Source organism: Megalobrama amblycephala, linkage group LG2, assembly GCF_018812025.1.
Source record: "Megalobrama amblycephala isolate DHTTF-2021 linkage group LG2, ASM1881202v1, whole genome shotgun sequence".
Taxonomy (NCBI): domain Eukaryota; kingdom Metazoa; phylum Chordata; class Actinopteri; order Cypriniformes; family Xenocyprididae; genus Megalobrama; species Megalobrama amblycephala.
This window is the reverse complement of record NC_063045.1, coordinates 61,526,387-61,553,543: the sequence shown is the minus strand read 5'-3', so window position 1 is coordinate 61,553,543 and position 27,157 is coordinate 61,526,387. Positions and strand designations below refer to the sequence as shown.

At 39.1% G+C, this 27,157-nt stretch overlaps 1 protein-coding gene across 1 annotated transcript; it reads right to left on the bottom strand.

Moving 5' to 3' along the window:
- Window positions 1-671: 671 nt before the first annotated feature.
- On the bottom strand, window positions 672-27,157 carry sgsm1b (small G protein signaling modulator 1b). The gene is made up of 25 exons (XM_048181352.1): window positions 26,901-27,157; window positions 26,767-26,810; window positions 20,919-20,994; window positions 18,584-18,746; window positions 18,325-18,477; window positions 17,329-17,396; window positions 17,040-17,182; window positions 16,747-16,878; window positions 16,535-16,659; window positions 16,179-16,246; window positions 15,880-16,043; window positions 15,675-15,801; window positions 14,034-14,157; window positions 13,886-13,950; window positions 13,662-13,807; window positions 9,920-10,048; window positions 9,681-9,851; window positions 9,511-9,576; window positions 6,827-8,026; window positions 6,119-6,243; window positions 5,524-5,606; window positions 5,067-5,176; window positions 4,864-4,960; window positions 3,429-3,596; window positions 672-2,927 (listed from the first exon to the last, which is right to left on the bottom strand). The coding sequence occupies exons 1-25, from the start codon at window positions 26,905-26,907 to the stop codon at window positions 2,839-2,841; spliced, it is 3,843 nt and encodes a 1,280-aa protein (XP_048037309.1). The 5' UTR covers window positions 26,908-27,157; the 3' UTR covers window positions 672-2,838.

The window sequence follows — 27,157 nt, the reverse complement described above, 5'->3', positions numbered from 1 at the left end:
AATAGCAAAGTGAAGGTCAATATTTACTGAAGACTTAGAACCATTTCATGCTTCAGAAAAATAAATAAATAAATAAAAATAGCAAAGTACCGAAGGTCAATATTTACTGAAGTAGAACCATTTCATTCTTCAGAAAAATAATAAATAAATAAATCCTTAATAAAAATAGCAAAGTGCCGAAGGTCAATATTTACTGAAGAATGAGGAACAATTTCATTCTTCAGAAAAATAAATAAATAAAAATAGTTAATAAAAATATTAAAGTATTAAAGGTCAATATTTACTGAAGAAATAGAACCATTTCATTCCTCAGAAAAATAAATAAATAAATAAAAATAGTTGATAAAAATAGCAAAGTGCTGAAGGTCAGTACTTACCTGAAGTTGAACCATTTCATTCTTCACATAAATAAATAGAAAAAAAGGAACATGTATTTACTGGAGAAATACATGAGTTGTTTTTTTTTTTTTGTGGTGTTATGCATTTCATTAGTATTTCATTTGTATCGTGCTCAGCATTTCATTATAGATTTGTTATTAAATGTTGTATATTTAATATATTTCTGATATTGTCTGTACAAAGGCACTTGAATAATAAATTTTTACATGATGTACATTATATATGCATGTATATTTTCCCAACAGTTAAGTAAAGCATGATGCATCACGAAAAACAGTCAACACATACATTTATTAAATATTATAATACAGATTATATCATATGCATCACGCAGTATTCTGACAATATACTATATAGTTTCACAGAGTACAATAAAAATATATAGGTTTCCAATACAATTTCAACAAATCTTTTGTGTCTAATGTTGTCTGTAGTTCGTGTCACTGAGGCTGTGAGCCGAATACATTGATCAGTTGAAGTTTTTACAATTCACACGTCCAACATTTGTAGATATTGTTATATTGTGAGCTACATACAGCGTCATTCAATGTAAGCTAATGTTACAGGGCATAAAACAGCAATACATACAGAGAGAGATGATAAAGAGATCATATGGCATATGATGGGGGAGTTAGTGTTGATGACACTTCATCCGGTCGCTCTGAATTACACGTGTTTTAGCGGGTTACTACAATCACATCAAATCTAACAAGTGCTAAAAGTTTGGGACACCATACAAAAGTTTGGCTGCTGGTAGTAGAGCACAATCTGTACACACTCCCTCGCGCACACACACACACACATCTATATGGCATATACTGTATCAGATAAACATGAACATCTGTAATGTACTTCGTGACAAGCGCCCACCACACACGTCCCTGAACAGAGAAACTTAAGGCAAAAAGATACATACAAATGAAAATATCTCTGGTGATCGATTGTTTTTACAGTAGAGTTGGTTCACTGAGTGAGGTACGTCATTGTGTAGCAGCACAACAGATTATCTGAGTGATGAAAAAACCTGACGGTAAATGAGTGAACATGGCCAGGTCACATTTTACCTCAAAATCAAAAGGAAGAAAAAAATAATAATAATAATTTTCTTTGCATAAAGAAAATTCAGCCTATTTTTAAGAGATTTTTACAGTCTAAATAAATAAATAATATTTTTTTTACTGCAATATATATATATATATATATATATATATATATATATATATATATATATATATATAATGATTTAGATCAAACCTTTTGCTCATTTAAATAAAAAATGTATTACAATAATGATTTACTATATTTTTGCAAATATGCAAAAATCTTAATGCTCCTAAAAGTAGAATGCACATTTAATTTCTTAGTTTTTTTTTTATTTATTGTACAATTTCTTAGTTTTTTCATTACTGTAATGTGACTCTCTCTCTCTCTATATATATATATATATATATATATATATATATATATATATATATATATTATAAAATTATGATTTCAATTTATATCAGGATAGTGTTTATTCTACAGCCTTTCTGCTAATTTAAATAAAAAATGCATTACAATAATGATTTTATATATTTTAGTATATTTTTGCAAATATGCAAAAATCTTGATATTCCTAAAAGTAGAATGCAAATATAATTTCTTATTTTTTCCTTGGTATTTGAGGTCAAATATGAGCTGATTTTCACCCCGCTGAAAATTACAATAATTCACTTTCATCCCCATTTGAGTCTGATAAACCTGACAGCAATTTTTCCGTGCAAATATCATGAAGTGATGTGTGAAGTACGTTAAACATCTGCAATAATGATTATGTTTAATTTTCATACATTTAAAAAATAAATAAATATACAGCATTACTTTGTGCTTTTAGAAAATCTGAGTCATTGAGTCGCACGTCACTGCCATTCATAGATCATCTTTATATATTTCATAGTTATTTGTTTACATCCACAACCTTGTATAAAACTATTCTCCAAGTATCCTAAATTTTTTCTATAATAGCTCTCATTATCTCTGATATATTCTTAGTCATATTTATTCTTACAGACCCCATGAAATCAAAATCAGTGTTTTGTGGCTTGTAGTTTATGTCTTTAGCTTTGAGTCCATTTACATGTCAGTGCTAATCTGACTAAATAAACTGTATGTATAGGGATTTTAAATGTTTCTCATCTTGCACTCATTGTTTTCCAATCAAATGGGCTATTTAAAAAAAAAAAAAAAAACACTGATATGTCCCACCCCAACTTCCTATTTCAATATACATACTCTATAATATTAAATATAATAAATATTAACATTAAAATCTGGGCAGATGAAAACACTGGTTTGGCATTTACTGTAGCTTAGGGTTTTGTTTTCTCATAATGGCCAAAAACAGACACAGAGCGTCTTTAGACTGATAATGGAAGGCAGAATGAGAAGGAGGTTGAATCACTTGTTCTCAATCAGGATCTGGACCTTGTGCACCAGGTCTCGAGCCATGACCAGCAGCTTTGGGACATCATGATGTTCAGCCATTTCTATTTGACAACATAATAATCAACAGCATGTCATTAGCAATGTTTTCATCTCAAGTTGGGATTTTAACATATGCACAAAATTGGAAAATCGCATAAAACATTTGCAAATAAAGCTCTGTTTCAATCAATTTTCATTCAGTTTTGATGACAGAATTTGGCTCAGGTATTTCAGAATGACCAAACCAACATTTGAGATGATGTGATGTGATTAATCCACTGGTTAGTCCATTTATCCAATCACAGTCTCTGTTCTAAAAGTTTTTTCTAAAAGGTATTTATTTGGTAAATGTATTTCCATCATAGTTTATGTCTTCTAATCGGATAAAAAATATCCACCTCATACATTTTTATGAACATTTTTAGAATTTATGTGCATCTTGGCATTTCTATCCAGCTTTTTTTATGCGATAACCCAAAATGTGCATAAAAATAGGTGGAAGGAAACAGCTATTGTGGGATTTTGCATCACTGCATTTGATAGACATTTAATAGTCAGCGTACCGTTAAAGAACTTGATGATGTCTGTGAAATCCATGTTGTTCTCCAGAATAATGTCTCGGTACAGCTCAACCAATGCCAGTGCGATGAAGAGCACAAAGTGCTCAGACGAGGCGTAACGGGCGGCCCAGATGGTCTCCCACACAGAGAACACATCATCATACACCATTTCTTAGAAAGAGGAAAACAAAAGGATTCACTCACTTTAAGTACATCAGTTGGAAAGTGTGTAAGTTTTGCAGCACTAGTGGCACCAAAATTAATTGCAGAAAAAAAGATTCTTCAAAAATCATTTTAAGGCAAGACACTACAGGTGAATATGGTAAACTTGTTAACTAACAGATATCACCATACTTCCCCAGTTGATTAATCACAGTATGTTAAGACTTTTCTAATTGTTTTAAATTACAAAAGGTTTTTTAAATGTTATGTCTAAATATGGAAATGAGGCATTACCGAATTAAATATGCACTATTTTGTATACATTTCCAGAACATTAATCTGAACATTTGATATATCCAGATTCAAAATTATTCTTTCATTTTGTTGGCATATTAGAGTTAAAGGTTTTTACTGAGGGGATTTTGGATTTCTCTTTTTATCACTCCATAAATCAGAAAATACTATCAACAACCAGAAAAAAACATTAATTTTCACCATATTTTTTAGTAATAAAATGTTTTATAAAATCAGGCAAATAATTTATGAACAAACCCCTCAGTAAAAACCATCAGAATATAGACAGGAATAAAACTGTAAAGTTTGGTGTATGTAACTGCTGCTGAAGTGCAGAAAAAGCGCTTTAAAGATATGACAGAAAAAATAAATTTTCACCATGTTTTTGATAATAAAATGTCATATAAAATCAGGCAAATGATTTATGAACAAACCCCTCAGTAAAAACCTTCAGAATATAGACAGGAATAAAACTGTAAAGTTTGGTGTATGTAACTGCTGCTGAAGTGCAGAAAAAACTCTTTAAAGATATGCAAGAAGAAAATACATTCTCATCTTGTTTTTAGTGATAAAATGATGTATAAAATCAGGCAAATGATTTATGAACAAACCCCTCAGTAAAAACCTTCAGAATATAGACAGGAATAAAACTGTAAAGTTTGGTGTATATAACTGCTGCTGAAGTGGAGAAAAAACTCTTTAAAGATATGACAGAAAAATAGATTAAAGTGCAATAAAATAGATTAAAGTGCAATAAAAGAAACGTAAGTGTAATTTGGATGTTTGCTTTCCACTGGTCTGAAAGTTATGGAAGCAAAATTGACCAGTACATAAAAAACTATGGTTTTGCCTATAGTGTCTCGCCCGAAAATTGGTACTTTAAGGTTTATTTATTTATTAAGCATGTAAAATTGATTAGTTATTAGCATTTTGTTTTTCAATATAAAGTGATGTTATTGCACTGTGGCATCGATGAGCTCACCTCTCTTGAAGTCCAGGAGGAACCAGCGGTAGCAGAAGTAGAAGTGTGTGTAGTCTCCGTTCTGCTGCATCAGCTCAAAGAGCTCCGAGTCCAGAATCTGAAGAGGTTTGACAGAATCATGAAACAGAAACACACACACACACTGTCTAAAACATCAGCGCAATAGTGTGTTTAATAAGTGTGTGTGTGATTGTGGGTGAAACCTGGATGAGGGAACGCATGTTGGCGAAGTGTGTGTCCATGGCTCCACCATGAGGGAAGTTCTGGTTCATTCGTTTCATGAGCTCAGTGAAGCAGCTGAAGGCCATGGCCTCTAATTTAAAACCAGATGATTCAGAAACATTTTACACTTGGTAATAAAAAATAGGCTTACAGTATTGCTTTAGTTTAAAATATACAATATTTTAAGTGTTTTCAGGCACAGCATGAATTAGTGCCTTAAAAAACTTGCAATTTTTTTATTAAATACTGGCAACAGCAACATAATAAAATACACCAATGTTCAACACATAATTAAATTAATAATCACAATAATTATCCCAACAAAACTGACATATGACATAAAAAAAAAAAACAATATATGTCCAATCAAATTTCAGAGGGGATTTAAGAGATCATAGGGGTCACAAGTAAATAAGGTAAGACTTAAAGTTAATGTACCATCATCCAGGATGACCAGCAGGGGTGCTAGTAAGTCACACATTCCCTGGACGTATCCAATGTCAAGGTGCTGCCACACATAACTTAGGACACAAAAACGTGAAAACATTCTCATTTGCTTTCAGATGGGAAGTAAATCAGTGTAATGCTGCACATTTATTTCTTAATAAATATGTATGCTACCATTCAAAAGTATTTTTTGAAAGTAATTAATATATTTATTTAGCAAGGATGCAATACATTTCTATTTCAAATAAATGTTGTTCTTTTGAACTTTCTAATCATCAAAGAATCCTGAAAAATGTGGTTTCCACAGAAATATGAAGCAGCACAACTGTTTTCAACATTGATAATAATCATAAATGTTTCTTCAGAATGATTTCTGAAGGATCATGTGACACTGAAGACTGATGCTGAAAATTCAGCTTTGATCACAGGAATAAATTACAGTTTACAATAGATTCACATAGAAAACAGCTATTTTAAATTGAAATATTTTACTATTTTTACTGTATTTTTGATCAAATAAATGCAGCCTTGGTGAGCAGAAGAGACTTCTTTCAATAGACTTTCAATAGACTTAGCTTTATTTTACCTGCACATAATGTTGCGCAGTTTCTCCAAGTTTGCGGGGGTAAAATACCAATAGTTTCTGTCACATCGCTGGACGTCTTTGTCAATGCGATGTAGATTGAGTGTGTACAGGTCTACCATCTCCTGCTGTAAAAGAAACGAGAAGAAAAATGCCTTTGAAGATCACACACTATTAGAGGAACAGTTCACCCAAAAAATTATGACTTTCTTTTTTCAGTGGAGCACAAAAAAAGGTTTAAATAGTGCAAAAATGAACTAAATTTGGGTCTGTTCCTAACACAAAGCATCATATGACTTCAGAAAATTTGAAATATAGTACAGTATATGAGTCAGATAAGCTATTTTCATGATGCTGTTTTGGAGTTTGACAGAAAAATACAAAGAAAGACAAGAAACCACACAGCAATCAAACACAAAAATACAAATAAAGCCATTAAAACACATTAAACATACACAAACATCCAAAAAAAAAACAGTAAACAAACACAAACATGGATAGAAAGCAAGAAACAAAACAGTAAACAAACGCAAAAATATAAAAAAACAAAAAACAAACAGCAAACAAACACAAAAACATACCAGTATCAAGGAAAGGAGAACAATGGAAGTCATAAACTAAACTAAACTAAAACCATGTGTTTTATGGAAAACAGAAAGTATTTGTTTCCCAAACGATCTCTTTAAACCGAGAATGTTTTAGGCGACATACCGAGTAGGTTGTTCCGATGGATGACACTGGAGACGCCACGTCAGTCTTGTCTCCTGTGACCACTAGACAGTCTGGTTTGGGGAATAAGTTGTCCATCTCCGGTTCCTCCTCTGAGAGCGCCGAATCCGTTCCCTCCGGGGTTGTGTTGACACCCGGATCCATGCAGAGTTCCAAAGCAGGCATTCCCACGGGCGGTTTCTCCCCGGACATGGACGGTGCCATGGGACGAGCCAACATCAGAGGTGTCCTGTTACTCTCTGAGGACATATAAACCACGGATGAAGCAATCTCCTCCATTTCCAAAGCCGACGGCGAGTCATCGGACATGTCTGGAGATTGTTTTGATAGGGAGGTGATGGGACCGCAGCTCTCTGACTTGGATTCGGTGATTTGTTTGATTATTATCCTACTGTGATCAGCGTCCCAGTTGATTGTTTGTGGCATGCTAATGGATTCAGCTTCAGTCGTGGTTCGTGTCACATTCTGTGGTTCAGATGAACATTCATCCATTTGAGAGTTGTCCAGTGATGATTCTTTATCAATCCGTTTTGGATCATCCTGGCTTTCATTCACTTTCAAATCTGTTTCTTTGTCAGTCTTTGATTCTCCAGATGGTGAAGATGCAATCTCAACCTCCTTTGTTTCAGAGGATTTTGTCATTTCTTCAATGGGATCTTTTGGTGAACGAAGTTCACATTCATTTTCATTTTCTTCAGATTTTCTGGCACTGGGTTGCATTTTAGCTTCTGTGTTTTCTTCAGTTGTGTTTTTTGCATTTGCATCTTTGTCTGAATCTACTTCTTGCTGTGTTTCAGTCCTAGATGTTTCAGAAGTCTGGAGTTCTTCACTTTCTAGAGGTTTTACTGACTCGCCTTCTGAACAGACGCTCTCTGTTTGTGAAACTACAGCATTAGTAGTCAAGCTGTTTTCCGGTAGATCCTCTTTGGCCTTCTTATCCAGGTCGGTCTGATCTCGTGCTGCCGTTTTGGACCCCGATTCTTGTGTGGACGTCTCCTCTGTGCTCGGAGAGCAGTCTGAGAGAGCAGAAGTCACGGAGAAGTTACGAGACGACGGGTGCCCAGAGTCTGGAGAACTAGTGCAATTCGGAAGAGTGCCGTTTGGGATTTTGGGCTGTGGCTTCTCATCTTTTGGTTTGGGCTCAGATTCAATCGGGTCAACCTCATCGACAGACCCAAACACCTGAGACAGGAGAAGCAAAGTCAGAAAAACTAAAACCAGCATGGTTGAAAGACAGAACAGTAATGCAGGATTTGATTTTAAACACCAGGATTTGTGAATGATGAATTTCACAAATATCAGTTTATGATATTAGTGGCTAATATTATTTTGACCCCACCCACATTAACTTAACTACTTAATTTTTGGAATCTGATTACGTAATTACATGTAATCAGTTAATACTCAGCACTGTGCAGTACAAATTATATGAAATCTGAAATATCAGGTTGATATTATTGGTTAAAAGTGCAGTATGTAAGAATTCTGTCCACTAGAGGTCGCTAGAGGCCTATTCAAAACAAAGGCGTAGCTTGATGACGCCAAGTTTGAGCGCGGAATCTTGGGACATGTGGTCTTCACTTCAACGGACGGTGCAAAAGAATAGGGATAGGACTCGGGAAAAAATCATGTTCATGGATGCGTTTATTAACTTTACTGTAGTATGAAGCAGAGCAGGAGCGAGTGTTGTGGAGCTGAACGAGGAGCTGGAGCGATTGATCAACACACGCCTCACGAGCAGCGGGACTTTTATTATGACACAGTCGCCGGCGCTGCTACCGCTTTTCCGGTCATGAGTATGAGGTAACGCAGCTCTGTTTATCATATTAGATACATTTGAGAGTGTTGAAAATGATGTTATAATGTTACTCTGTGCGTTCGCTCGGCGGCTGCTGTGAGACACTGTTACACACTGCAGTAAGAGAGATCGATTTTACAATATCATATTAAATGCTGGATGGCTTGTGTGGATAAATGGCATGCAATTAATTTTAAAACGTATTGTATGATGGAGAAAATGTTGTATTACTGTTACTAAAAATAAAGCTGCATCTGATTATGCTATGTTAGCTACTTCACAAAATAGTGTTTTTCTCTGAGGCATGGTAAAGCATGGTACTCACAAAAAATCAAGAAAATTAGATTTAAACAATAAGACTAAACGTGTTGAGCTATATAACAACAATTAGTTTTCTGTCTATAAATATATCAAAACAGTTGTTCCCTTGTCTATTAAAATATGTAAATATTAAAGCATCTTTGGTGTTTCCATGGTTTCTACAAAATAAAACCGGAAACCGAGGGGAACGCGGGTATGACGCCATTGACAGGCGACTCCTCACACTTCCTGGAGCCTTGATTAAAACTGCAATTTTCTCACGATTTACATACATCAATACATATATTTTTATTACATTACTTTTTTAACATAAAATAAAAAATTAAGTTCCAAAAGTCTGAGATCTCAATATAATCTCAGACAATTTTCACCAAATTCAAAGATCAAATGATCTTTACATTAAGTTTATAGCTCTGTGTTCATACTTAATGAGACGTATGTGACTGATTGAAATTTGAAGTATAACTAAAAGAGCGACCTCTGAGCAATAATATCCGGAATAGTTTAACCGTGCGGTGATGGTATGTTTAATGCGATGCCGTCTCACCTGAGTGCTGCTGTCGCTGTGTGATCCTGCGTGACTCTGTTTATCGGAGCTGCTGCTCTGAGACGACTGGAGAGAGAAACACAACGTCACTCAATAAACCTGCATGTAAACATCACTGTGCGTTTGCAGTGCATCTGATGTGCGTAGGCGACTCGAGCGTAAACATTTACATCCGTGCTGATGGTGGAGTCCTGGCGCGATCCACAGTCCACGCTGGCGCCGGACGCGCATTTAGCCAGAGCGACGGCGTGTTGTTCCTTCTCACGCTGACGCACGATGGCTTCACATCCCAACCACTCGCTCATGGTCTGCTCGTAACACGCTCGAATCTGCTCGTCCACCTAGAGAGAGTACAGCAGGGTTATTCTGCTTCTGCTTTGGTCTCGATCACAGAGTCATGTTCGCTCACCTCTTTGCGTTCGTTGAGACTCATGGTGAACTGATAATGGCCTAAGAGAAACGGCCAGACCTCTTTCCGTAGTGAGGGATCCACGCCACCATAATACACCAGCCGAAGAAGTTCCTCCTCGTCGTATGCCTACACAAGCATTATTGAGATACTATTATAGTTCTTGTTAATATTTTACATGTTTTTATGGTAACACTTTACAATATGACTTCATTCTTAAAGGGTCAGTTCACCCAAAAATGAAAAGTATGCCATAATTTACTCACCCTCAAGCCATCCTAGGTGTATATGACTTTCACAATCGGAGTTACATTAAAAAATATTCTGGTTCTTCCAAGCTTTATAACGGGAGTGAATAGTAACCCAAAATGTTGAAGCCCCAAAAAGCACAGCCATATGACGTAGGATGTAGGAGTAGAGTAAGCTTAGGTGAGAATAGACTCTTCTCGTGGTTCAAACAAATAAAGTAGGGCTGGGCAACAAACTCAATCTCCTCCAACAAAGTTCACTCTTCCACCGGAATTGACTCGTGTACAGAAGACAGTGATTCTAGCTTATAAAGTTATAAATATTGATATTTTTCTTACAAAAACGCATTGGTTCACTTCAGAAGTCCTTTCATAACCCCCTGGAGTCGTTTGGATTACTTTTATGATGGATGGATGTGCTTTTTTGGGCTTCAAAATCTGAGGTACCATTCACTTCCATTATGAAGCTTGGAAGATCCAGAATTGTGAACTCTAATTGTGTTTGGCTGAAAGAAGAAAGTCATATACACCTAGGATAGCTTGAGGATGAGTAACTTATGGGATACTTTTCATTTCTGGGGGAACTAACCCTAAAGGGATAGTTCACCCAAAAATGAAAATTCTGTCATCATTTACTCACCCTCATGTCGTTCCAAACCTGTATGAGTTTCTGTCTTCTGTTGAACACAAAAGAAGATATTTTGACGAGACAGTTGATCGTTGTCACAGTTATGTTCTGTTAAAATTCACTTTAAGTTTGTTTATCTTCAGTCACATGTTTTTTTGTTCTAGTTTCCCGCCACTCTTTAGTTACTCGGGTTACAGGTCAGCCTGACCCAGAGCCCAGCCCATCACCGATCGACAGATTTTTTGCCAGAGCCCCCCGCAGACTGGATGCTTCCACTTGCCGTGACCGGTCAAGTCAAGTCAAGTCACCTTTATTTATATAGCGCTTTTTACAATGCAGATTGTGTCAAAGCAGCTTTACATTAATAACTGGTACATAATTTGGCTGCACAGCAGCTCTTAAATAATAGTGTCAATGCAGGCAGATCAGAAGCACTGTTGAATAAATGTCAAGAATACTATTGAATGTCAAATGTCAAGTGTCCCCAACTAAGCAAGCCAAAGGCGACAGCGGCAAGGAACCCAAACTCCATCAGGTGACATCAGGTGGCAAACAAGTGGCAAATAGGTGTTAAAATGGAGAAAAAAAAAACCTTGGGAGAAACCAGGCTTCAAGGTGCTTCGGCTCCGGGTGAGCATGTACCTGAGGAAAGGAGGACAGCGCATACCATTGCCCCGGAGCCGAAGCACCTTGAAGTGTCTGACCAGGGGTGTGAACCAACGTCACCATCACCTCATGGTATACGAGGGAATGGATACGAGCCCTGCTACTGAGAGAACACCAGTTGGACTTAATGGATGATTTTGGTGAGGGCGGAGAGATGGATTCCCTGTTTCCCTTGATCCAGCCAAAATGCGTTTCATCTTCAGTCTTGTTAACCCCACCCAGCCTCCCTCTCCTACCACCTCTTGAAACAGCCATTAGGACTGCATTGTTTTTTGTTGGGTTTTGTTCTATTCTCCCATCTGCCCTTCAGTCCTCAGCCTCTCCTGCCACCCATTCGTCAGTGTTCCCCATCGGTCCCGCTGCATCACCACCACCTCCTCTCAGTGATGTGGGCACTTAGCGGACCTGCCGGGACCAGCCTGCTCCACCTCAACCGGTCATCCTGACTCCTACACTACCGCTTCTTCTACCCTGGTTTCTAGCAGTGACCATCAACCATTCAGCCTTGCCAGGCTCCCTCGGATCGTCAGCTCCACCCGGGTCAGACATTGTCAGTGTTCCCCATCATTCCCACTGCATCACCACCTCCTCCTCTCGATGGTGTGGGCACTTAGCAGACCTGTCAGGAACCACTTCCTCATGGGCATCATGAGCCTGTGGCTCTGCCTACAGCCTCAGAGTGTGCTGCTCCACCCCAACCGGTCGTCCTGACACTTATTCTGGCACTTCTTCCACCCTCATTTCCGGCAGTGACCATCGGCCATTCAGCCTTGCCAGACTCCCTCGGACCACCAGCTCCACCCAGGTCAGACATCGCCACACCTTTGCTGCGGACTTGCGGGTCATTCACTGCTCTCCAGCCCTCCACAATTCAGCTTCAGATAGCTCCACCCTCCCACAGGCTTCACCTTCGCCCTCAGTCACCCCAGCTCAACCTCTGGCCTCTGGATCCCTACCTTCAGACTGGATGCTTCCACCTGCCACGGCTGGTGAACCTGTACCCAAGGAAAGGAGGACAGCACATACCATTACCCCAGAGCCGAAGCACCATGAAGTGTCTGACCAGGGTGTGAGCCAACATCACCGTCCATCGCCGTGGGAGTCCTCATGGCATTCGAGCAAATAGATGCGAGCCCCGCCACTAAGAGAGAGCACCGGCTGGACTCAATGGACGATTTTTGTTGGTCTCCCACCACCTCTTAAAACAGCCAATAGGACTGCATTGTTATTTGTTGGGTTTTGTTCTATTCTTCCATCTGCCCTTCAGTCCTCAGCCTCTCCTGCCACCCATTCGTCAGTGTTCCCCATCATTCCCACTGCATCACCACCATCTCCTCTCAGTGGCGTGGGCACTTAGCAGAACTGTCGGGAACCACTTCCTCATGGGCATCATGAGCCTGTGGCTCTGCCTACAGCCTCAGAGTGTGCTGCTCCACATCAACCGGTTGTCCTGACTCCTATGCCTCCTTCAACTCCACCGTGGGCTGCTGTCCTGGTCGGGCTCTGGGTCTACACCATCTGGCCTCTCAGCACATCTCCTCCGTGGCTGCTGCCTCCAACTCCTCCATGGTTTCGTCACCATCTCCTCGTCCACCTCCAAAGCCCCCACCTTCCCTCCTTCATCTTTTCTGTTACAGAGCGAGGTCGCGCCTTCTAGGAGGGGGCGTACTGTCCCGTTTATGTTCTGTTACATTTATTTTCACGGACTTTTAGTTTGTTTATTATCAGTCACATGTTTCTTTTGTTCTAGTTTCCCATAATTCTTTAGTTACTATGGTTATAGATCATGATTAGACATTCTGTTCAGCTGTTCGTGATTAATCACCTTGTTTGCCTTACTATTTAAGTTGCTGTGTTTCCAGTACTCATTGGTTTAATCAACATTAATGTTAAGTTGTGTTTGTTCGCCTGCCTTTTGGATTGTTTGCTCGTATGGATTACTAAAGCCTTTTTGAACCTGATCTTCATCCTCCTGTTCTTCCTACAACCTAACCGTGACAACCATAGCCATTGACTTCCATAGTAGGGAAAAAAAGATACACTGGAAGTCAATGGGGGCCATCAACTGTTTGGTTACCCATATTCTTCCAAAAATTATTTTGTGTTCAGCAGAAGAAAGTCGGTCCTGATGTACAGAAGATATCATCTGATTATTCATGAGGCTGTGGAGTAAGTACACTAAATAGTGAAGGTCACATACAGTGCTGTCCTGTAGGAACATCTTCCACACTTCTGCAGACAGACCGCCTCTGGCATCATAAGGGATGTCGGGTTCAACAATAGTGGCGTTCACCAGAGCCGACAGGTGCGTGCGGACGGTGGACAGGTGACGGCAGTACGCCAACCCTTGAAGGGACACGACAGGTCATGAGAAAGTGCATGAGAAAGAGCATTACAAAACCATAAATCTCATGTGACACATACAGCCGTAGAAAGCCCGGGAAATGATCTGGTGCTTCATGGTCTCACAGAGTAACTTCAGCGGCGCCCTGTTTCACACAGACATCTGCAGTCAGGCTAAAACCATATAGCAGCTTAATTCATATTGCAAACATCACAAATCCAGACTAGCCTGTCATGGTTGCATCCGTTGGGTAGTCCATCCGACGAGCCATTCTGAGAACAGGAAGAACAAGACGACTTCCTGGGTGTGGGCTGCCACAAATTCACACTCTGGTCGATCAGTTCTGGTGCCACTTTAATATTGAGAATATCAATTAGCATCATATTTATGATTTCCTGCTTCAGACATTAGTCAGATGTAAACCCATATGGAAAAAATATAAGATAAAATTTATACAACAGTTCTTTCTAGTTCTCGAATCACTCAAACGTTTCACCGTTTGTATCACTCCGCTTGTGGCGACTGTAATGGCGGTCGAGCAAATCCACCATCTTTTTATAAATACTACTGTTGTTGTGGCATGAAATGTAGTTTAAAGAGTTTTTAGGAGAGAATGTACTTATTTAGACCTTAAATTTGTGGCCTATTTTGTTTAGACGCTTTCAGAGATGCAAGCTCCAGGTCATCAGCGGCCATTCAATGCTCGAGTACCCGCCGAGAACAGCTTCATATCAGCCAGTCCTTCGGGAATTTGCCGCTGGCTCTTATGTAGATAGTGGTTAAACATGAGATATAATTCATTTGGGGTATATCACACTAATTTATAGCTTGTTTCATTGAGTTTCTATGCTTTCTTTAAAGTTTGATTCATTTAACTGCTTCCTTGCCTTTTTCTCCCCTAATCTTATTAGGAAACTACCTCTCAATTAGTGGAGTTGCACACCTGTAGGTGATTATCAGAGTGAACATAGCTGTGTGAGATTGCTACTCTTGTTATCTAATGAAGGCCTTGAAGGCCGAAACATCATGTTTTTTAAGTAATAAAGTTTGAGCTCTTAAGAGTGAGTGTTGCACCTTTGTTCAGCTCAGTTGAATTTTGATTTTCGGTTGTATTAGTAGAGTACCTATTATCATATTCGGGTATATCAAACTTTGGTCTTATTAATCTATTACTTGTTCCAGATGCAAATCGATTTGAGTTAAAGGAAAAATTAAGTTTCATAACTTTATATTTAAATGAATCCTGTACTAGAGCGCTGCTTTTGTACGTTTGACTGAATTGTTTGCTTATGTTTATTTCCTATTGTCTAATGGTTATTGTTGTAAATTAAAATTTTGTTTAATAAAGATTATTTTTTATACATAATATGCCGTATTTGATATTGAGAAAGGGTCCGTTAGTGATTGTGATTTCAATGAAAGTTACATTAATATACCATTAAATGTCTTTATGAGTGAGTCAGAAAAAGGAAGTTGTTTTAGCGATGTGGGAAATCCTCTGAACATTTAAAAGGACAAAGATATTACCTCTGCGGACATATTTTCTTATAATGGATATAATATTATGGACATCGACCTGAAGAATGAATGCTATATCAGATGCAGGTAATACACTCGTGGCGGAAGGAAGTAGTTCTGCACAAAAGAGGGTTTTAAAGACACACCGTTGTTGTTTCTTATTTATTTACTCACTTGTGCCATCAAACTGTTGTATAAATGCAATATCACACTCGTAGCCGTGCGATATGGCTGTATATTACCTACGGCCTAATCGTGTGATATTGCTCATTGTTTAAATTTGTTTCTGTTTCCATTCACTATAATCTTGCTTGTGAATGAAACACCAACATCAACATGACATTAACATACCAAACTCATGACTGCCTGGATATATAATCCGAAACACGTAATCCGTGGCCTCGTCTTCATCTTTGTCCGAGAATGACTCACAGGATCCATGTGGACTCCTTTTACGCAGTTTTGGGAAGACTTTTCCCTGGGGAAAGAACACAAAAAGGTCTGCAAAACAAAACGTTTCTTATTCAAATTACTGAAGAATGAGTGTTCGGCGAACCTTTCCTCTTTGGGACCACAGAGGAGGATCTAACTGGCCGTGAGGAAGGAGGCCCGTTTCCAGACACGTGAGGAACTGGAGCAGATGGCCTCCTTTTGGAAATCGAAACGGAGGTCTTTGGATGCCGTCTTGGCTGACCAAAACCACAGTACCACCACTGTCCACTGAACACAAGCAGATTCGGACAAACCTTTAATAGTTTGGGCCCTTTTTGCATTTTTTTTTTTGATTTTCTTATAGATGTTGTCTATAAATGTTCTCAATATACTGATTAAAGTGTTAAAGATGCATATATTCACCTTGCTGATGACAGTGCAAATAGACAATCTCCTCTAGACGAATGGTCATCGCAAAATCCCAGTACACACTATGAAGACAATAAAGAGACACCAGTGTTGACACAGTCAACGTCACCAGTATACAATTTACTGTTTTATAGTATTCTATAAAGGCTATGTCGATTAGCACTGCATAATAAAGATGCATTTGTCCATATAAGGGATTTCCTGGAACGTTTTATGACTTCTATGAGTCTCACTTGTTGTCTTTCTGCAAGAGGGCGCCCTCCAGCTTCCATTATGAATGAAACAGACATTACATGAGAGTGTTTTATGCTCTATAATGCTTGCATTGCAACGTCACCATCATAACAGACCTTTTCTCATAATCTAACTCCCCTATGTTTCCATTCATCAGCTGGTTCGGTGTCCATTTTAGTGTCATAAGATCCGCCGTCTGGTGAAGAGAGAGGTATCCTGGGATAGCTTCCATGTCGTCTCTCTAAAAGAGACGATTTATTGCCATGCTTTAATTAAAACTCCATATCGCTACAGTATCGTCATAAGTAACATTTCACAGCTGACGTACCGGCTGCACGAGGACATTGTTCTTCCCAAAGAGCAACGTGGCTCTGGAGTTTTGATGAAGGGATTCAACGTAATCCCGAGCCCAGAAAGAAGGTCTGTCATCCATACTGCCGCTCGACTGCCTCTTCTGAATCTAAAAAGCAACAGATTGAGATTTCATTGCATTTGTGATTTTGTGAAACCAGACCAAACAAGACAGACAGATTTTTCTTTAAGTTGCATTTTTGACTTGAGAAATGAGCACTGCATGATCTTATGGACCGAATCCAAAGCATTAAATGCTGAATGTCTTACTAGAGCCGGGCGTTTGGTGGGGGAATCTTGGCGGCAGTGGCCGCTGTGAATGCGGTGTCTCTGCACCAATTCATCAGCTGACGGGTCCGTCCAGAAATGATTGGCCGTCTTCGCTTTTGTGTACTCCAAAGCACACGGACCGACTGAAAGAGTGTACAGAGTATGGAAAAACACCACCGAAATGCATCATAATATCACAATTACACAATTAAATATATATTTTAGTATATTTTTATTATATTTTAAAAACATCAAATATACAAATTCTAGAATATATTTAAGCTGATACCAAGCAAAGATGCAAGGATTGGGCCGTCAACTGGATCTCTCAGGAGAGCTTCTCTTTCATAAAACTTGCTGAAATACAAATAAAAACACCCCGATCTGAATTAAACATGCAACGTAGCTGCTGAACCATTTATTATATTCTATTTCATACTGTTTAAAGGGTTAGTTCACCCAAAAATGAAAATAATGTCATTAATTACTCACCCTCATGTCGTTCCACACCAGTAAGACCTTCATCTTCAGAACACAAATTAAGATATTTTTGATGAAATCCGATGGCTCAGTGAGGCCTGAGCAATGACATTTCCTCTCTCAAGATCCATTAATGTACTAAAAACATATATAAATCAGTTCTTGTGAGTACAGTGGTTCAATATTAATATTATAAAGCGCCAAAAAAACCCAAAATATCGACTTATTTAGTGATGGCCGATTTCAAAACACTGCTTCATGAAGCTTCGGAGCGTTATGAAATTTTTGTGTCGTTCGGAGCGCCAAAGTCACGTGATTTCAGCAGTTTGGCGGTTTGACACGCGATCCGAATCATGATTCGACACAAAAAATTCATAACGCTCCGAAGCTTCCTGAAGCAGTGATTTGAAATCGGCCATCACTATATAAGTCGTTATTTTGTTTTTTTGGCGCACCAAAAATATTCTCGTGGCTTTATAATATTAATATTGAACCACTGTACTCACATGACCTGATTTAAATATGTTTTTAGTACATTAATGGATCTTGAGAGAGGAAATGTCATTGCTCAGGCCTCACAGAGCCATCGGATTTCATCAAAAATATCTTAATTTGTGTTCTGAAGATGAACGAAGGTCTTATGGGTGTGAGGGTGAGTAATTAATGACTTTATTTTTTTATTTTTGGATGAACTAACCCTTTAAGTAGGCAGCATAAATATACACTGCACAGTACGCTCTAAGCAGTGTGCTAATACAGTCTGTATCTTGTCAGAATCAATCTCTGTCATTAATGAATTCTTCACCTGCTGTTCTCCACCAAGTAAAGGACGATTTTGTCCAGCATCTTCTCAGTAAGCGCTGTGCGAATCCAGAGGTGTTTGATGGCCAGAGGGGACAGGTTGGGCGGCCTGGGCTGCTTTCGGACGCTGTCTTGACTCATCTGGCTCTGGTTTTGCCTTGTGTTGTGAAAAGCGAATGAAAATCAACCATATTTACCCTATTTATTTTCTTAATACTCATATACATGATTCAACAGTGCACAAAATTTGGATATTTTCTCACTTGTTCTCGATGATTTGCTCCAGTTCCTGGACCTTCCGGCACAGTTCCTCAGCTGGTGGAAACATCTTCCCCACCTTCATAAAAAGTGCCGCCAGCTTATTACTGCGCAGGAAGCCAGCGGCGCGTCGTTTCAGCCCATGCAGGACACACGCTTCCACCACGCCTGCAGAAACCACAATCCACCCGAAATACATTAATATTCAAGCTGTTTATTTGAGACTCATATTCACAGCTGCTGGATTTACAGAATGAAGTAATCCGACACCGTCACAAACAGATTGTTAGGTGGAGGTGGTTTGACAGCGGATATGATGTGAGCCATCAGTCATACTAGTGAACGCCACTCGGACTAATTAGTGTCCTTTCAGCAGCCCACTCACCATACTGACACTGACACACCAGACACAACTTCACACTGACCTTCAAGGTACTAAAATCTGCATTTAAAAAGGAAAATGTGTTTATCTCATGCATGCATGTTAGAATGGACCTATTATGCCTTTTTACAAAGTCTTGATGTTGTTTTTGGGCTCTTCTAGAACATGTTTTTATGCTTGAATGTTCATTATTCTCCATTGTTGCAGCTCCTCTCTTCCCAGTCTGTCAGTAACGCTCTGTTTAGTTCCTGTCTCTATGAAGCCCCTCCTTCTGAAAAGCACAGTGTGCTCTGATTGGTCGGTTGGAGCAGTGTGTTGTGATTGGTGTTTGGGAAATGTCCCGCCCCTTACCATAACTGCCAGTTTCAACACACTACTAACTAACTCAACCAGGCCCCGCCCCTTTATTCTGCATATGAATTATTTAAATGAGGAATATTGTGAAGATGGAGGCATTTCAGGGAGTTCAGAAATGTTGACACTGATATAGAGAAGAAATGGAATGTTTTCAGTGGCAAGTTTTATTTTTGTTCCCAGAGAATTCTCCTAAAAGGTAGGAAAAACATTCTAAAAAAGTTTAGTGATAACATTGTTAGAACATTATTCCCTAACATTCTTCTGATTGGGCATTGGATGTGAACTCAAATGTTGCTCAGACATCAAATTTTGTTTGAAAGTGAAAACCTAACGTCAAGTTCAAATGTCATTAAAAAACTCAAAACGACATTACCAGCTTTATTTAGAATTAAAGGGTTAGTTCACCCATAAATGTTCCACACCTGTAAATTCAAAAAATTTTTTGATGAAATGTCATTTATTACTCACCCTCATGCCGTTCGTAAATATGTTTTTAGTACACTTGAGAGAGGAAACCTGTAAGATTTCAACAAAAATATCTTAATTTTGTTCTGAAGATCAGGTCTTACGTGTGAAACATGAGGGTGAAATTAAACATTTTTGGGTGAACTAACCCTTTAACAGAGGTTTAGATTGATGTTTTATTGAGATTAATAATTAGGTTTCGCCATTATGGTGATCAGTGTTTGCTTTAGTAAACCGCTGTAACTGTGTTTGTTATGGAAAGAACAGCAAGAGAAAATATGATCAGATGATGCTGGTTACTTGTTGACGATATAATCATAATGTTGTGGTCTGATCAACTGATCTCATCCAGAGTCTAATCTCTGTTATTAGTTTTACATTTTTGGTTGTATTAATGTGTTTCTACAGCATTAATATCTTTATCTTTAACAAATAGCTGACATCATCTGACCACATTTTCTTTTGCTGTACTTATCATAATAAACAGTTACAGCAGCCAAAGAAAAACTAACATTAAAAAGTTAAGAGTGAAACTGCCCAATAAAGCAAACACTGATCACCATAATGGTGACATTGAACAAAACTATTACTTTCAAACAGACATCAACATCTAAACCTCTTTTTATCTCAATAAAAACCTTCATACACATATGACAGAAATAAGATCAATCAAGCTGGTAATGCTGTTTTATGAGATTGGAGCTTGACGTCAAACAAATATTGGGTTTAGACGTCAACCTGATTTTCATTTTCAACCAAAATTTGATGTGAGAGCGACGTTGGAGTCCACATCCAGTCCCAATGAGAAACTTTATAAGAATGTTAGTGGATAATGTTCTATCAATGTTATCACTAAACATTTTTAGAATGCTTTTCCTACCTTTTGGGAGAATATTCTGGAAACAAAAATAAAACTTGCTGCTGAAAACATTCCCAGAACAAACATTCTTACAACAATTTCTTTTTCATGCACAAACAGCAACATTACACACTAAAGAAAGATGAACATGGAAAAAAGCATAATAGGTTTAAATTGATGGAATTTACTTGTAGGCACATGCACAATATTGATATTTTTTACTTTGATATTCAATCATTGATATTGCAGGGGGTTTTGAAAGTGAAGATCATCTTACCGCAGAAAGAAAATATGTGACTGCTGTCTTCATGTACAAACTTGCGCGTCACGGACTCCTCCATGATCTGTTTGACCTGAAAGTCCAAACCAACATTTGAGAACCTCAAAAGCATCATTGTGATGTTCAAACACTGAGAATCATGGGTAACGGCGGTGAGGAGACTTGCGGAGCATGTCCTGCGGTTCATAATGAGTCGTGAAGGATGGTGAATAAAACATGCTCTCTTACTCATAGGCTGTTTCTGACTTGCGCTCCATCATAATGACTGGATAGTGTGTGCAGATGGACATATGTGACGCCGCATTGGGAGAAACAGAAGGGAGTGTGTGTGTGTGTGTGTGTGTGTGTGTGTGCATTTTCTGATGCCTCATGATTCTGATTTTGAAATTATATTCATATTGTGCACTCAAAACTGCTTCATAGGGTGAACAAACATGACCGGGTCATTCAAATCATGATTTTTAAGCCCTACAATATGGCACAGGGATGATCACTTCTAAATTAAATGCACCAATAATTTCATTACATTTATGCATTTGGCAGACACTTTTATCCAAAGCAGCTTTTATTGCATTTAAGGTATGAATTTGATTAGTTCATGTGTAACTGCCGTAGGCCAGTAAGAGCTGTGCATGTAAACCTCACTCCCCTGATCTCAAGAGGCGCTCTAGGAAATGACACTAGAGGGAGAGGTCTTTAGCCTCCTTTTTAGAGCACCACGGTTCGAATCCTGCTCGGAGCGGGTCAGTAGAACCGGTTGCATTTGGTGCCATGACCCGGATGGGAGTGAGACAGCGGTCTTTAGCCTCCTTTTTTGAGCATCCGACTCCCACGCCGGAGACCACGGTTCGAATCCCGCTCGGAGTGGGTCAGTAGAACCGGTTACATTTGGTGCCGTGACCCGGATGGGAGTAAGACAGCAGTCTTTAGCCTCCTTTTTTTGAGCGTCCGACTCCCACACCGGAGACCATGGTTCGAATCCTGCTCGGAGCGGGTCAGTAGAAATGGTTGCATTTGGTGCCGTGACCCGGATGAGAGTGAGACAGCAGTCTTTAGCCTCCTTTTTTGAGCATCTGACTCCCACGCCGGAGACCACGGTTCGAATCCCGCTCGGAGTGGGTCAGTAGAACCGGTTACATTTGGTGCCGTGACCCGGATGGGAGTGAGACAGCGGTCTTTAGCCTCCTTTTTTGAGCATCCGACTCCCATGCCAGAGACCACAGTTCGAATCCTGCTCGGAGTGGGTCAGTAGAACCGGTTACATTTGGTGCCGTGACCCGGATGGGAGTGAGACAGCGGTCTTTAGCCTCCTTTTTTGAGCGTCCGACTCCCACGCCGGAGACCACGGTTCGAATCCTGCTCAGAGCAGGTCAGTAGAACCAGTTGCATTTGGTGCCGTGACCCGGATGGGAGTGAGACAGCGGTCTTTAGCCTCCTTTTTTGAGCATCCGACTCCCATGCCAGAGACCACGGATCGAATCCTGCTCGGAGTGGGTCAGTAGAACCGGTTACATTTGGTGCCGTGACCCGGATGGGAGTGAGACAGCGGTCTTTAGCCTCCTTTTTTGAGCGTCCGACTCCCACACCAGAGACCACGGTTCGAATCCCGCTCGGAGCGGGTCAGTAGAACCGGTTGCATTTGGTGCCGTGACCCGGATAGGAGTGAGACAGCGGTCTTTAGCCTCTTTTTTTGAGCATCCGACTCCCATGCCGGAGACCACGGTTCGAATCCCACTCGGAGTGGGTCAGTAGAACCGGTTGCATTTGGTGCCATGACCCAGATGGGAGTGAGACAGCGGTCTTTAGCCTCTTTTTTGAGCAGCCGACTCCCATGCCGGAGACCACGGTTCGAATCCCACTCGGAGTGGGTCAGTAGAACCGGTTGCATTTGGTGCCATGACCTGGATGGGAGTGAGACAGCAGTCTTTAGCCTCCTTTTTTGAGCATCCGACTCCCATGCCGGAGACCACGGATCGAATCCTGCTCGGAGCGGGTCAGTAGAACCGGTTGCATTTGGTGCCGTGACCCGGATGGGAGTAAGACAGCGGTCTTTAGCCTCCTTTTTTGAACGTCCGACTCCCACGCTGGAGACCATGGTTCGAATCCTGCTCGGAGCGGATCAGTAGAACCGGTTGCATTTGGTGCCGTGACCCGGATGGGAGTGAGACAGCAGTCTTTAGCCTCCTTTTTTGAGCATCCGACTCCCATGCCAGAGACCACAGTTCGAATCCTGCTCGGAGCGGGTCAGTAGAACCTGTTACATTTGGTGCCGTGACCCGGATGGAAGTGAGACAGCGGTCTTTAGCCTCCTTGTTAGAGTGGCCGACTCCTACGCCAGAGACCACAGATCGAATCCTGCTCAGAGTGGGTCAGTAGAACCGGTTACATTTGGTGCCGTGACCCGGATGGGAGTGAGACAGCAGTCTTTAGCCTCCTTTTTTGAGCGGCCGACTCCCACGCCGGAGACCTCGGTTTGAATCCCACTCGGAGCGGGTCAGTAGAACCAGTTACATTTGGTGCCGTGACCCGGATGGGAGTAAGACAGCAGTCTTTAGCCTCCTTTTTTGAGCGTCCGACTCCCACGCCGGAGACCACGGTTCGAATCCCGCTCGGAGCGGGTCAGTAGAATTGGTTGCATTTGGTGCCGTGACCCGGATGGGAGTGAGACAGCGGTCTTTAGCCTCCTTGTTAGAGCACCTGCCTCCCACGCCGGAGACCACGGTTCAAATCCCACTCGGAGCGGGTCAGTAGAACCTGTTACATTTGGTGCCGTGACCCGGATGGGAGTGAGACAGCGGTCTTTAGCCTCCTTGTTAGAGCGTCCGACTCCTACGCCAGAGACCACGGATCGAATCCCACTCGGAGTGGGTCAGTAGAACCTGTTACATTTGGTGCCGTGACCCGGATGGGAGTGAGACAGCAGTCTTTAGCCTCCTTGTTAGAGCACCTGCCTCCCACGCCGGAGACCACGGTTCAAATCCCACTCGGAGCGGGTCAGTAGAACCTGTTATATATACACTCCCTGGGAATCGAACGCATGACATTGGCAATGCTCTACCAAAATGTAATTATAATTAAAATAATATTTCTGCTCCTTTTTCAGCTCTTACTAGCACTAAATGATTAGTTAATTGATTCCCCAAAAAGTGTTTCACTATTTCAATTAAGTGGCGCTTGTGTTGCAGAAAGTACATGCTTTAATTCAACCAGATGTTGGAGCAAAAAAAAAAGAAACATAATTATTCCATAAAAAGTGCAATGGCACTACCAATATAGTTTTCTAAAATCATGCATTTTTTGCACATGTATATATATCAAAGATTTACAGTATTATGATCTGATACCATTATCGTACAACAAATGTTGAAAACAAATTGTCAAATTTGTCCCTATTTGGGCAACAGGCCGTTTTTGTGTGTGTCCCTTTAAATGCAAATGAGCTGTTGCTCCCGCCCCCTTTCCAGAAGAGGGCGGAGCTTTAACAGCTCAACAACAACAAAGCTGGAGAATCTCACGCAGCCAAAATGAGGATTGTCAGTAACAGTGTTCAGTCTTACATTGTTCAAACCGGAGTCGACACTGATGGAGAGACTCAGGAAGAAGTTACAACTTTTAGACGTTTCTGAATGGTTAGTGGATAAATTGATGTAGTTGCTGTGGAGTTGATTCAACTCATCCACTAGCATGTGCCGTCATGTTCATCATTTGTGTTGAATTGACCCTCGTTTGTGAAGCAGTCCGGCGTAAAATGACGGCATGACAACAACACTCTACTACAACTCTTCCTCTTCTCTAAAGCAGCCCAACATGGCCCCGCCCCCTTTGTTGTGTATTCTCGGGGGCGGGGTTTATGTAAATTTTAGGGTTAGTGATGTCACTATCCTGGGAAGAAGCTCGTTATCAGCTGTTGTTTATGCAGATGTTGTTTATGCTCAAACAGCAACATTACACACTAACTAAAGTTAAAAGTGAAATCATAATCAAGGACCTCTTTAAAATTAACGTATTGGAATACTGGAAGCTGATTTGTGTGATACTATCAATGTACCATGGTACCATCACAGTGATTTATTGTAAAGGACAATAATTGTGTTTCTATTGAACACAGCAGAGTTAGGCTCTTAATACGCACTGTAAATGTGAATATAATTGAGTAAAATGAATAAATTGTTGCTCAGTACTGTAACAAATACTGCACAAACAAGCACGTGACATGGCATCTGTAACGCACGTTTTTTGGACATGTGCCATGTTAATACCGCGCCATTATCTGATACAATCACAGTACTTCTTATAAAAAGAAGACAATTAATATTGCACAACTTCATCATTTTGGACTCCTCAGATAAAGCAAATGGCTGATGATATGTGAGGACAAACCAGAATGACCTTGTTTAGATGCTCTTTTTACAAATAAATACACAGTACACATCTGAATGAGCAGATTGTGATAAACGCTGCATTATCGTGATCAGACAGGTGAGTGTCAGTGCTGTTACCTGCAATCACAGACATTACCATCAGATTGAGTGACTGACAGCCTGTGCTGATCATCTAGACCAAGGGTTTTTAAAGTGGGGTCCGGGGACCCGAGGGGGCCACAGGGGTCCATGGACAAGTTTAGTAACAAAGCAGTTTAAAAATATATATAATAAATATAAAAAAATAAGATTTAACTTACTAAATTAATTTGATAAATGTACAAAATTAATTAAAATAATATTTAAATTAATAATTATGTATTGCATTTAATACATTATATTAAAATTAATTGATTAAAATAAATAAATAAAATTTTTTATAAATAAAAGTAAATGAACATTTGATTAAAATTAATAAATAAAAATGATTAAAATAAATTTGATTTAAATAAATAAAATTCTATTTAAATAATAAATAAATAAAACATTTAATTAAAAGAAATAAAAAGAATTAAAATAAGTAAATTTGATTTAAATAAAAATAAGAAAAGCAGTGTAAAATTGTTAAAATAAATAAATAAAAATAGGATTACACTAACTAAATAAATAAATACATTTATTAAAATAAATTAATTAAAATTTGATTTAAATTAAAAAATAAGAAAAGCAGTGCAAAACTGTAAAAATAAATAAAAATAGGATTATACTAAATAAATAAATAAATGTATTTTTTAAATAAATAAGTACAATTATTTTCAAATAAAAAATAAATAATAAATTGATTAAAATAAATACATAAAAAGATTAAAATAAATAAAACTTTTTTAATTAAAAAATATTAAAAGCAATGTAAAAATGAATAAATAAAAATAGGATTATACTAAATAAATAATATTTAAAAAATAAATAAATACAATTCTTTTCAAATAAAAATGAATAAATAAAAATGATTAAAATAAATAAATAAAATGATTAAAATAAATAAATTAAAACGTTTTTAAAAAAAATATCAAAAGCAATGTAAAAATAAATAAATAAAAATAAGATTATACTAAATAAGTAAAATAAATAAAAATGATTATAATAAATAAATAAAAATAAGACTAAACCAAGTAACTAAACAAATTAATAAATGGATAAAATTTGATTTAAATAAATAATGAATTAATGCATTTTATTCAAATCTGATAAATAAATTAATAAAACACATCTAATGAACAGTGAGTAGAAAAAACGTAGCCTACTGATGTCATGTAATAGAAACTACATATTTTACACATTTATAGCCTAATATTAATTTTTCACAGTATTAATTGGCTATATATTTATCCAGCTGCCTTTGAAACGTTAGGATGCACGATTATATTTGGGATTAAACCCCTGATCCGGAGCACACATCTGATAAACAACAGAAAATCTCCCACCTCCTTCTTGACGTTGCGCAGCAGCCTCTGACGCGTCTCTGATTCTGCAAACAAACACACAGATTCTCATCAGACATCATCAGACATCAGCTCGATATCGGCTGTATTTCCACAGATGGAGAAGAAAGCCTCACCTCCCATGGCTGCTGTGAGCTGATGCTGCTGATGCTGATGCTGAGTGAATGTGCGCAGGATGACAGGGTGTCCTCGTGAGTCAGAGCTGCGCGCGCAGGGTGTGGCGACTCACATCAGAGCCGCAATAATGACCGATATCGCGCCGATTATCATCAGACTGATATCAGCTGTGTCGATCCGATCTCTGCGGGGAAGCTGTGGTTCAGAGAGGCTCTGATCTCTAGTACATTAGGATGATGTTTATGAGGGCTGTCGG